We start from the raw sequence: 12,628 nt of genomic DNA on the forward strand, positions 1-12,628 counted from the left end.
GGTCTCTGTCTCTGTCTCCTTTCCTCGCCTGATGAAGGTTAATATTCAGGAGGATGTCTATATGTTTTTCTTTGGGTTCTCCTTCTTATTTAGCTTCTCATTCATAATATGATGTAGGATGTCCTTCTGTATATATGTTGCTTTATTGGCTAATGAATAAATCTGTTTTGACCAATGACTTAGCAGAGTAAAGTCAGGCAGAAAATCCAAACAGAGATATATAGATAAGGGTCATGGAGATGCCATGTAGCAGCCAAAGGAGGAAGACGCTATCCCCAGAACCTCTCCGGTAAGCCACAGCCTTGTGGCGATACACAGATTAATAGAAATGGGCTACTTTTTAAGATTCTTACTAAGAGTTAGTTAATAAGAAGCCTGAGCTAATTGGCCAAAACAGCTTTATTCATCAACCAATAAAAGCATCATATGTACAGAAGGGCATCCCACATCAATGATTTCTTCCCATTTTAAAATCGTATGTGTTTGAGTATGTGCACGTGCACGTACAGCTGCCAGTCCTTACTTCTACCTCGTTTGAGACAGTCTCTTGTTCTCACTGTGCACACCAGGCTAGCTGGCCCAGGAGCTTCTGGGGATTCTCCTGTCAATGCCTCCCATCTCACAGTAAACATCCTGGGATTATAGACATGCACTATGCAGACTGACTCTGCCTGGGTACTGGGAATCTAAACTCTGGTCTTGACCTTGCAACCTCCCACCCAAGCCATCCCTGAGTCCTGTTTCTTTCAGCTCGGCACACTCTCTTCTGTGGTAGAAGTTTGTTCTCCTCCCACACCGTGGCTATCCGTTCCTTACAAGCCCCTTGTGTTGCAAGACAGTAATTGCTACTTGAGTTACGAACCGCTGAATCTTTGGTTCTACCCCCTCCTCGTTCCCTTCAGCAGCAGCTTCACATAGGCCTATAACTTTCTCTTTTTTTGTATTTACTTAAACTTATGTTGTGATTTTTCATTACATTGTTAACTTTATGTATTTTTTTCTCAAACTTTTTTTTTAATATTCCATAGCTCTTCTTGATTTATAAAGTGATGTCTGCTTCCTAAACATTCTCTCTGAGCCCAGACCCCTGCACATTTCTCTTTGAAATCTCAGGAGTACACTCGGTGTAGCCAAAGTCGGGTGAGTGAACTCTTCCTCCAAGCAAGGTCTCTCTGAAATCATCTTCTTCTGTGATTACACAGGCATCCACATATTTCCTTCTTCCTCTGTCCTGCCAGACAGTTCCTTATGGCATCATGTCTGTTTATGCCCACTAAGGTCTCTAAGATCACCCCAGGCACCTTCACCCTCCTCAGCTGCCATCTTCTCTCACCTACTGCAGCCACCTCCTAAAGAGTCACCCCCCATGGTTTCTCACCTGGTCTCCTGCAGCCACCCCCTAAAGAGTCACCCCCCATGGTTTCTCACCTGGTCTCCTGCAGCCACCCCCTAAAGAGTCACCCCCCATGGTTTCTCACCTGGTCTCCTACAGCCATCCCCTAGAGGGCCATCCCTCCTGTGGCTTCTCACCTGGTCTCCCGCAGTGATCCCCTAGAAAATTATCACTCCTCTGGCAAGGTGAAGTCCTTACAAATCTCTTAACATGAAATAGTCTCTTCTGTCCCTCTAGCCATAGTTGCAGTGCTGTGTTTCTGAATAGGCTGTCCTGCACTGTCCCCTCCAGGAAGCTAAGCTCCAGAGGTTAAGACCATTTGTAAGGTTTCTAACCATAATGTCCACCTTCCACAACTATCAAGTACCATCGGCATCGCTTACATTAAATAAGATTTATAAAATGAGAGGCAAGCACTAACTTCTTTGTATGAATTCTCTTTTTCTGTGATTGGCACAACTGTTTAATTATGCAAATACAGGCATGTATATTGTCACCTACATACATATATAGGCCATATATACATATCTAATATGTGCATATGTATGTCTTTCCCTGAGGCTTGTTCTCCCTCGTCCCCAATATTCATTCACTGACTTTCTCAGTATCCTTCTCTTTCCTACTCTTTCAGCTCTCTCTTCCCCTATAACTTCTCCCATATATATGAATAAATTTTTCCCCCAGAAATCTAACATGATCATCAGATAGAAAAGCATCTTTCTGGTGATTTCTGGTTTTTTTTTTGTTTGTTTTGTTTTGTTTTGTTTTTCGAGACAGGGTTTCTCTGTGGCTTTGGAGCCTGTCCTGGAACTAGCTTTGTAGACCAGGCTGGTCTCGAACTCACAGAGATCCACCTGCCTCTGCCTCCCGAGTGCTGGGATTAAAGGCGTGCGCCACCATCGCCCGGCTTTTCTGGTGATTTCTGAAAATTACACTTCTAACTTCAATTGTTTATATGTATCCACAGAAATCTTGCTTTTTGGAAACCAAGTATGAGATTCAAATACTTCCAAACATTGTTCTAATGTACAATTGCCTTTTAAATGCAAAACCTGTGTTTATATTAAAAATCAAGACTTAAAGTCACATGACTTAAAAAGTAAACGCTTTTCTTTTCATTCAGATGGAACCGGTAGGAAATTGTTTTCATCTAGAGCATTTGTGAGATATTTATATCATTTCAGAAAGTTTCACAATGCTTCTGAGAGAGGAACCTGAACCCAACCCTTCTGGAATAACTGTTAGGTTCTTTTTCTGGTGGTTGCTGTACTTACTCCTTGGCCTGTTTCTCTTCTGGCCTGTCAATTATCTGAGGGCCAAGAAGCTAGCTTACGTACCCTTCTGTCTCCCCTTTCCCTTCCACTCTCTAACATTTGGTTTAATGTTTCACACGATCATTTGATGAAATGAACCAAATTAGCACCCGCTCCGAGCCAGCTTCAGAACTGGCTGGCTGACTCTCAATTCTTAAAAGCAGAAGAAAATTCCAGGGTAATCTTCAAGTCACACTACCTGGGGCTCAGGGCTCCTGAGCCAAGGGCCGCAGTGCACGTGCCATGGACTTCCATTGCTGCTGGAAAAAGCACTAGGGACCACATTCTGCTCTCCTCAGGGCATAGTTCTCATACCCACTTCTCTTCACCAGGCATGCCCAGCAGAAAAAGGATCAATACAGACCTGACAGATCAAGCCCAGATCATTACCCTGAACACCATTCTGGGTAATCCTCATTGAGAATAGGAACACTGAGCTCCCAGCCTGGTCTAATGTGACTCAGTGACTTACCCTAAGGGAGGTTGTTATGGGGACCTCAGACATAGCAAGTTGTCCTGACCGCTGTTGATGCTTAGAGAATCCTTCTAAGTCTTAGGGTAGCAAGAGGAGGGGCCTCAGAATATCAGAAGAGTAATCCCCCGAAGGCTGGATTATTTGAATGCTTGTTATCTGCTAGGTATAGTGTTGAGTATTTTGTATATAGACTATCTACATAAAGTAGCAGACTTGGCTTTGGAGAGGTTCTGGGGGCAAAGGCATTGCCCTGGAAGGAGCACAGAGCTTACTGTGTGAGAGCTTATTGCAAGTGAGCTTTCTTACTTAAGGCAGACCCCTGGCACTTGGTCCCTGAATAACCTCAGGTTGTTCTCCTCAACCCTTGTAAGAAACCTGGTTCTGTGTGTTCTTTTAAGTTCTTTACCATCTCCTTGGAATTCTCCTTAGACATTCCTGCTGCTTCTTTTTCAATAACTTTTTTATTAGACTCCTGTATTCCCAGGGATTGGAACTCTTTTCCTCTCTCCTATTTTCCTCGGAAACACTGTCAAGCTGAAAAATGAGAGCGGCTCCTGTTGCTATAGTCTGGGTGCAAACCTGCCTCACCTGCTCTGGAAGCTGAAGCCCTGCTGTTTACATGCTTACCTTCCCAGCATTCAAGTCCTAAAATACACATTTGTCATCAGGCGTTTAATAACCCTAAGCTAAGGGTGCAGAGTGCATTGCTTGGTAACAGTGTTCTTTCTTTTACACATGCAAAGAAAACGTTATTTTGCTTCTATCAAAAGCCTGGTTTCCAGATACCTAACTGTCAGTTTCTTTTTGCTACATAAATGTTTTTCAACCATGACCCAGAACTGCATAGCTACTAAAACTGAGCCATCAACAAACAGCAGTCCTCCTTAGGCAATCTGACGAACAGTCTTCTGCCAAACACAGCCTGTAGCACGCAAGAAACTTGAAGATGAAGCCGAACCTGAAAGTATGCGCCCATGACCCCAGAAGTTGGGGGGATGAGGCAGGAACATCCTGAGTTTGAGGTTCTTGTGGATGACATAATGAGTTCCAGGCCAACCTGAGCTACATGAGACCCTACCCTAAAGAATAGCGGAAAATTAGAACCGTCTGGGGAAAATTTGGGTCTAATCAGCCTCACCGTTTCTCTTATGTAAGACAATAACACTCAGACAATACTCTCTATGTTATGTATCCAGGCCATTTGTACTATCCCAAAGGTCTACAGATGATTAAACTGTACATCCAACCTTCACTTGGTTAAGCTAGTTGAGCATCCATGGAAAACTCGTTCCTTTAACTAACCCTGAAAGTAAACAGTCTTGCAACGCAGGCAATGCTGTGTGGTAACAGTTCATGTCTGGGCTGTGGGGATCTGGTTCTCCTTCTTCATTTTCCTAGAGACAGCAGCGACATGACTTTGTAACGTGCACAGGCTGCTCGAGGGAATGAATGACTTTCTGCCCAGGCATTGCTTTCTCCACCATGTTCGGATTGCTCTAGGGTTCCATGTTTTTGATGCCACTACCTCTTCTTCCAATTCATTGTTGACACCCCTGCCATGACTCCCCTTCCCGTGCTCCCTGAAACCCATCTCTAGCAAGATCATTGTCACCATCCTCCTTCTTCTCAGATGTCCTAGGAGCACGGCAGCCACTGCTCTGTCCCTGCCTTAGGCCCTCTGCTCATCCTAAAATGACCTTGGCACCACTGGATGGGGCAGGAGTCTGGTCCTTGTCATATGGCCCATGTTTCAGCCACTGTGAGTTGTCATCACTGTGGGTCTCCACCCTCCCTGCCAGTTACATAAGAGGCCACATCAACGTCTGCTCCCTAGCACCGGCTTTTATTAAACAGACACCGTGTTAGAGGCCAAGTGGGCAAGAAGTCCATCCGGAGCCATGTCCCCTGGGAGGGTCAGGGACTGTCTCTGGGTCTTGGCTCCCGGAATGACTCAGCTCAACCCTCTCTGCCTGTGTCTGCAGCCTTCAGGACCAAGGACGACATGTTATGTTTTCAGCTCCGTAGGAGCAAAAGAGCAGCAGACCTTTCAAAATAAGAATTCCCTTGCTGTTTGCTTCCTCTTGGAACACAATGAAAACAGACTGAGGACATGACTCTGAGCTGTCAGCGCTTCCTCCCAGCTTCCACCGCACCTTTCCTCTGCCAGGAAGAAAATAAAACAAAGCTGCTGGAGTTAAACAAGGGCTTAATGAATAGTCAAAATAATTGTTTAGCTTGGATATAAGGCCCTCCGCAAACAGATGATTGCCCAGACCGGGGGCCAGGAAGAACAGCCCTACAAGGACACCACTTGTTCTGTCCTGAGCGCAAAAGCCCAGTGGCCTTGGCTCTCCTGAGGACGCCCTGACTCCTCTGGCCAGCATACTGAAGCAATTCAGCCTCAGAGGGACTCACGGAAGCAAGAGTGGAAGAGAACTTTCCGTATAGATAAACATATGCTTAAAATGTCCATCTTCCTCCAATAGTAAGAAGGCCCGTGACAGGGCATGTCCAGTTTGCTTTTATTCAAATTCATGTTGAAAACTTTCTAAGATACATGCTGCCTCTTGCCTTCCTGATGGTTTCAACATGGTTTAATTCTCCCCACAAACATTTGCTACCTCTAAGGGCTGTCATGTGGTTTAAGAGTCGTCAGGTCCTCAGACTATAACTGAAGCCGTGCACACGGAGGCGTAAGCCATGAAGCTGATTCTGTCTGCTACGGCTATTGTTTGGCATTGCTCCTGTTGATGTTTTCTGTTCTGGTTTTTATCTAAGTGTCTTCCATAGCAATGTGTTTGCTGCTGTCTCTTTCCACAAAGGTGGGGGTTCCTCATAAAAATTCTGCTTAACTGACTGAGAACTCAAATAAGTTCTTCACACACCCAATCAATTCCGCTGAGTGATATTTCTAGGAATAGTCTTCCATTCCATACTGGAAAGGGATAGACAACCTGTTGATCCAGAACAGCCATTCCTACTGCCGTTCTAATTCCTACAGCCATTCTCGCTGAAATGGGCTTGGAACCTAGTTAACTAAATCTTGGGTATTCAGTATTCAGTCTGCAGGAATTATGATGGTCACGTACGTTATTCATCATCAGATAGGAATCAGAGCATACATTAGACAAGGAAAGGCTAATGTTTAACAGTCTGACCAATTTTCAATGCAGATAACATAGGAAAGATGTCAAGAACACAGACTCAGGGTCAGCTGAGTCCAAATGCAAATTCTTACTAACCTCTATCAAGTGTGCACACATCAAATTTCCATTGACTTTCATTTCCTCAGCCACAAAATGTTCTGATGACAACAATATTAATAACAATGAATGATAATAATACCTACCTCAAATTGTTGGGTTGATAATAATTGAGAATGACATAATGCAAATAAAATGCTCAGCACAGCCTAAGTAGCCAATAAATGTTGGTCATATTATTTTCACATATTGTAATGTCCTAACAATGAATCTCGTAAAGGGGACAAAGTTCCTGTAATTATGTAAGTTAAATTGTATAAAACTGGACTTCAAAGTAATTATAGGCTTGTCTAGGGTATGTATGTGACTATGACAACATGCCGGTCCTATGAGCACAGGACTCCCCTGATTCCTAGTGTGTGTTTCCCCCTCCACCCGCTCGGCTGTGTATTGTTCTCCCCAGTTTCCTTAAATCTAAAGTCTTCCACGGCATGGCATCCCTGTGTCTTGCATCCATAGATGGGCAACAGTGATGAATCCTGTTCAAGGTTTTAAATCAATATCACACAGAAAATTTTTCTCATAAATTTCTGAGAAAATGGTACCCTCATAACTACAAATTCAAAAGCATTTCTTTGAATACTGAAAGAAAATACTAAGAGAGAAGTCAATTCAAATAGCAAGCTTAAAACCTCTGAAAAAGCCCAAGGTGTGACTAAGTACAAAGATCAACAAAGCCACAGACCCAAATGGCTTCACAGGAACACTTACAGTCTCATCCACTGTCTTAGTTAGGGTTACTATTTTTTTTATTGATTTTTATTGAGCTCTACATTTTTCTCTGCTGCCCTCCCGGACACTCCCTTCTCCCGTGGTCCCCATGCTCCCAATTTACTCAGGAGATCTTGTCTTTTTCTATGTCCCATGTAGATTAGATCTATGTATGTCTCTCTTAGAGTCCTCATTGTTGTCTAGGTTCTCTGGGATTGTGATTTGTAGGTTGGTTTTCTTTGCTTTATGTTTAAAAACCACTTAAGAATGAGTACATGTGATAATTGTCTTTCTGGGTCTGGCTTACCTCACTCAAAATGATGTTTTCTAGCTCCATCCATTTTCTTACAAAATTCAAGGTGTCATTATGTTTTTCTGCTGTGTCGTATTCCATTGTATAAATATACCACATTTTCTTTATCCATTCTTTAGTAGAGGGGTACTTAGGTTGTTTCTAGGTTCTGGCTATGACAAACAATGCTGCTATGAACATAGTTGAGCCCATGTCCTTGTGGCAGAGTTGAGCATCCTTTGGATATATACCCCAAAGTAGGGTTACTATTGATGTAACAAAATGCCGTGAGTGAAATACAAGTCGGCAAGGAAAGGATTTACTTGGCTTACACTTCGAATTCACTGTTCATCATAGAAGGAAGTCACGATAGGAACTCAAACAGGGCAGGAACCTGGAGGTCAGGAGCTGAAGCAGAAGCCATGGAAGAGTGCTGCTTACTGGCTTGTTCCTTATGGCTTGCTCAGCCTGCTTTCTTACAGAACCCAGCCCTGGGATGGTACCGCCCACAATGGGCTTGGTCCTCCCCATTAACCACAAATTAAGAAAATAACTTACAGTTAGATCTTATGAAGGCATTTCTCAATTGAGATTCCTTCCTTTCAGATAACTCTAGTTTGTGTGTCAAGTTGACAGAAGACTAGCCATCATAGCTATGCATAGATGTTTTAATTTTTTTAATTAAAATAGAATTATGTCATTTTCCTCTTTCCATTTCCTCCCTCCAACTCTTTCCATGCACTTTGTCTTGGTCTGTCTCAAGTTTTCTATTTCTTTAACTCCTGTTTTACACACACACACACACACACACACACACACACACATTTAAATATGCAAACACAACTTTCATAGTCCACATGATGTTGCTTGTATGTATGATCTCAGGGATGAATTTTTGATATTGAAAAGTAATTCCTGGGCTCTTCCCTAGGGAAGACGATTCTTCTGCTCTCAATGTTCCTTAGCTGCTTATAGTTCTTTGTCCAGTGCTGAGGTCTGGTAAGATTTCCCCCTTCCATGTATTAGGATGTCTATTTGTGTGATCCTTGTTCAGGTCTTGCTTAGACAGCCATGTTGATGAGACTTCCTGAATGTAGCTTCTCTGATATATCTAGGAGATGAAATGTCACAGCGAATTCTTGTTCCTCTGGTTTGGTTTTTTTTTTTTTTTTTTTTTTTTTTTTTGGTTTTTTGAGACAGGGTTTCTCTGTGGTTTTGGAGCCTGTCCTGGAACTAGCTCTTGTAGACCAGGCTGGTCTCGAACTCACAGAGATCCGCCTGCCTCTGCCTCCCAAGTGCTGGGATTAAAGGCGTGCGCCACCACCGCCCGGCTTGTTCCTCTGGTTCTTACAATCTTTCCAACCCCTCTTCTGCTATGACCCCTAAGCCCTCCTAGGTGCACGAGTTGTGTTGTAGATACATCAGTTGGATTGGTCACTTGTTCTCTGCATTTTGTTTGATTGTGGTTTAGACCTTTAAGGCACATGTCTGTCCCACATAATTACAAGCTATAAGTTCATTTCCACTAGCACTGAACGAGTTTGTGATACATGTCCATCATTTTCTGAACGGCTACTACAAGTCCAAATTCCACAATGTGGAGATCTGAGAGGTCCTTTAAGTTTCATTTTGAAAATGGAGTCTATAGGCTGTAGACGTGATGTTGAGGAGAGCCCCGCACAGGAAGTCTAGGAACCTAGACATGACACTAGCTCTGCTCTTTGCAAGAGTAAAGCACCATGAAGTCCAGGAAACCAGTGTGTTCTTCCTGGGAGCTTGTGAGGGGCCTGAGCCCTTTTGCTGCAGCTCCAGAGTAAAGGGTTGCAGTCTCTGGACCTTTCTCCCTAGAGCCACTGTATTCTCACTTCTGAAATAAGGACTATGATAGCATTTCTCCCCTCTAGGCTATGGTAGACAGTCGTTGAAAGATGCATGACAAAAAAATCCATCTCAGGGGTTTTTGACAAAGGTTTGTGAAATCAGAAGTCTCACAAATGTAGGTATTCAGGATAGTATAAGGTAGAAAGAACCATTTACTTCTGAGTAGCTTTTGTTCAGCTATTGGTTCTCCCTCTCTGCCCCACTCTGTGTGTGTGTGTGTGTGTGTGTGTGTTTGTGTATTTTATCACAGAGGTATTGCTACATAGTCTAGGCTGCCTTGAAAGTCATGATCCTCCCTTGCTTCAGGCTCCTAGGTACTGGGGTGACATAGACTTGCACCACTATGATCAACAGGCAACACTCAGGTTTTAGTTCATTTTTCATCTCTTCCTTTGTTCATTGACGTCGTCTTTCTGTTTTAACAGTTAACTTATCCCTTTCTAGACCTTAAGCTGTAAGACTCTCCAACACCAAAGCACAGTGAAGGATTAGATTGTAGGAAGCAGGACGGACACGAAAGGGACTCACAAGGGACAAAGCAGAGACTGATCCAAGCTCATGCGCATGCTTTACAGCCCCCGTTTCAACCCATAAGGGAATCTTCACTTTGTCCATCGCAGGGATGGCTGTGGGTGGAGCTCTCACTCAGGTCTGACTAACCTCAAAGACTGGAGAGTCAAGAGGACTCTGTCCCTCCTTTCTGTTCCCAGGCTGAGGCTCCTGTGATGTCTGGAGAAAAGTGGCTTAGGGGAAGGGTCTCGTTGTTCCTGGCATTGATGTCTCTAGGGCAGTGGTTCTCAACCTTCCTAATGCTGTGACCCTTTAGCAGGATTCCTTGTGCTTTGGTGGCCCCCAACCATAAGATTATTCCATTGCTACTTCATAACTGTAATTTTGCCACTGTTATGAGTCATAACGTAAATTGTGTTTTTTGATAGTCCAAAGGATTTATGTCCCACAGGTTGAGGACTATTGTTCTAGCACCTTCCCTGACTCAGTTCTTCCAGAAATACATTCCTGACCATGCATTTCTGCACCATGTATTTCTGCCTCTCCTTGGAGTCCACGTGGTATGTAATAATTGGTGGAGCAATCACTTAGTACCTACCACGTACCAGACAGTACGCAAAGTGCAAAGGGGAACACAGATCACGCAATGGTCATGGCCCCGCTTTGCAGGAGTCTGGGAGAAGGCTATCCAACAGGTGCTGCCAAGTAGCCAGGGCTATTTTAGATACTTGGACAGAGGCACTTTCAAGCAAGTCCTTCTCATTTGACAGGATACCTGAAGCAGAGAGAAATATGCTTCCCGAGATCACACAGGTAGCAAGTGTCCAAAGTAGGTTTCTCCAGCGTTCACTTTATTCTCAAGCCCACTGTATCCTCTATATTCAATTTCTTCCCTGGGTTGGGAAGGCAAGACACACACACACACACACATACACAGAGAGAGACACACAGAGAGAGAGAGAGAGAGAGAGAGAGAGAGAGAGAGAGAGAGAGAGAGAGAAAAGGAACATGAAGGTAGCCACCAGAAGAAGCTGCAGAGAAATAAGTATTGGAAACACTACCGACCATCATGAGAACAAGGGTAGGTAGGAGTCCAAAATATCTGTTGCTGAGCTGACAGGTTTTAATGTTCACCAGTGGCACAACCTAGGGGCAAGGAAGGTGGACGCCATCGGAAAATAAGACACTGGGCCATTACACCTGCTCAGGGTGGATCTCCAATCCCAGAACCCCGTACATCCTACAGGTTCAGCTGCTCCATCTCCACAGCCCCTGGCAGCGTAAAAATGATGATGGAACCTTTGCAGTTGGTTGAAATGTTCGCAAGCCTGGTAAATACCAGAGAGCAGTAATTGATTTGGTGCGGTCTCGGCAGATTCATCACGGTCGGCAGTAACTAAGCACCCCTTCCCCACCCATGGCTCTCTTGGGAGGGTGAGGAGGAGTCGCTTTTCTCCTAACATTCTGTGCTGACGTAGCTGGTGAGGAGGATTTGCTGAGGAAAGGTGAATACACTTGGCAACACCTTCAATCGTTTGTTTGGATTTTCTGTTTTCTAGGAGATGTACGACTAAGGGGTCAGACCGGGGTTCCTGCCGAACGCCGCGGCTCCTACCCGTTCATTGACTTCCGTCTACTTAACAGTGAGTACCGAGTGCGCCTTCAAAGGAGCAAATGTTTCCTTTAGCGGGGAAAACCCGCCTCATTTCCCTAGGAACCTCAGAACCTTGCAAGGTCTGCCTTCCTTCCTCCACCTCTGTCTCCTCAACTGGAGCTTAAGACTTTGTCTCTCAAGTTCCTCAGATGAGAAGGGAATCTGAGAACTGCCCAAGCCTCTCACATCGGCGCTGAAAGCAAGCTGGCAAATTTAAGGCCAGCACTAAGGAGGCAGAAGCAGGGGGATCTCTGTTCATTGGAGGCCAGCCTGGGCTACATAGTGACTTCCAAGACAGTCAGGGCTATGGAAAAACATCATGTCTTGGAGAAGGGGGGGGGGGAAACGACACAAGAAACACAACCCTCAACGACTGTTGTGACCTTCACACAGGTGCTCTTTTTGTGTTTCCAGAACATTCTCTTTAACTGCACCCAGGACAGGGCTAGAGGAAGTGCTATCTCATTTTTTAAATTGCACAGATAAATCCTAGGATACCCCCATTCCTAACTCTCTCTTCTTATTCTCCTGTGATCCCTATTTCTACATTCATTAAAAGGAAGTCCTTCCCATCCACACTGCTGCTTGCTTCCCGCTTGGTGATGAACTTGGTAGCACATTCTCTACGTCTCCTTCTGTTGTTGCTTAATCTTACATTCCTTAGGAAATTCAACCCAGTGGCCAGTCTCAGCTTTTATATCGCCTATCATGGTGCTCCTTCACCTCGGCTTGTGGTGGAAGGAGGAGCCACCAATAATAGATTTCACAATTTGCCCCAAGGTTTTTGCTGTTTGGTTCTCACATCCCTGCCCGTCTATAAATTTCAAAGTGCTGGATGGAGTCCACAGAGTATTGCTTTCCTTTGACATAAACAACCTCCACACAGGCGGTAATTTGATTTGCCTCAACCCCTGGAATGACTAGGAAAATTTAGACTTCGCTCTTTGTGATCCTGAGAGGAGTGAAAGGCCAGTAGAAGATGGACCTGCTTGTGGTTCTCCTACCATCGTGCAGAGACAGAGTAACGTTTTCAATCCTAGAAGTGAACACCTCTAACACTTCCTAAAACTCAACACTGGGCCGTCTCTAGACCAATGCAACATTGAATGCAACCTGTGAGAGCTAGACCAATGCAA

At 44.4% G+C, this 12,628-nt stretch overlaps 1 protein-coding gene across 2 annotated transcripts in view; it reads left to right on the top strand.

Moving 5' to 3' along the window:
• Pde7b (phosphodiesterase 7B) overlaps positions 1 to 12,628 on the top strand; it is a 321,725-nt gene that overhangs the window by 229,152 nt on the left and 79,945 nt on the right. For both annotated transcript variants that reach the window (XM_005360960.2, XM_005360959.3), the window contains one exon: positions 11,398 to 11,481. In XM_005360960.2, coding sequence (XP_005361017.1) covers positions 11,398 to 11,481 — 84 coding nt within the window. The remainder of the gene's footprint in view (positions 1 to 11,397; positions 11,482 to 12,628) is intronic.

This window comes from Microtus ochrogaster, linkage group LG4 (genome assembly GCF_000317375.1).
Source record: "Microtus ochrogaster isolate Prairie Vole_2 linkage group LG4, MicOch1.0, whole genome shotgun sequence".
NCBI classification, from domain to species: domain Eukaryota; kingdom Metazoa; phylum Chordata; class Mammalia; order Rodentia; family Cricetidae; genus Microtus; species Microtus ochrogaster.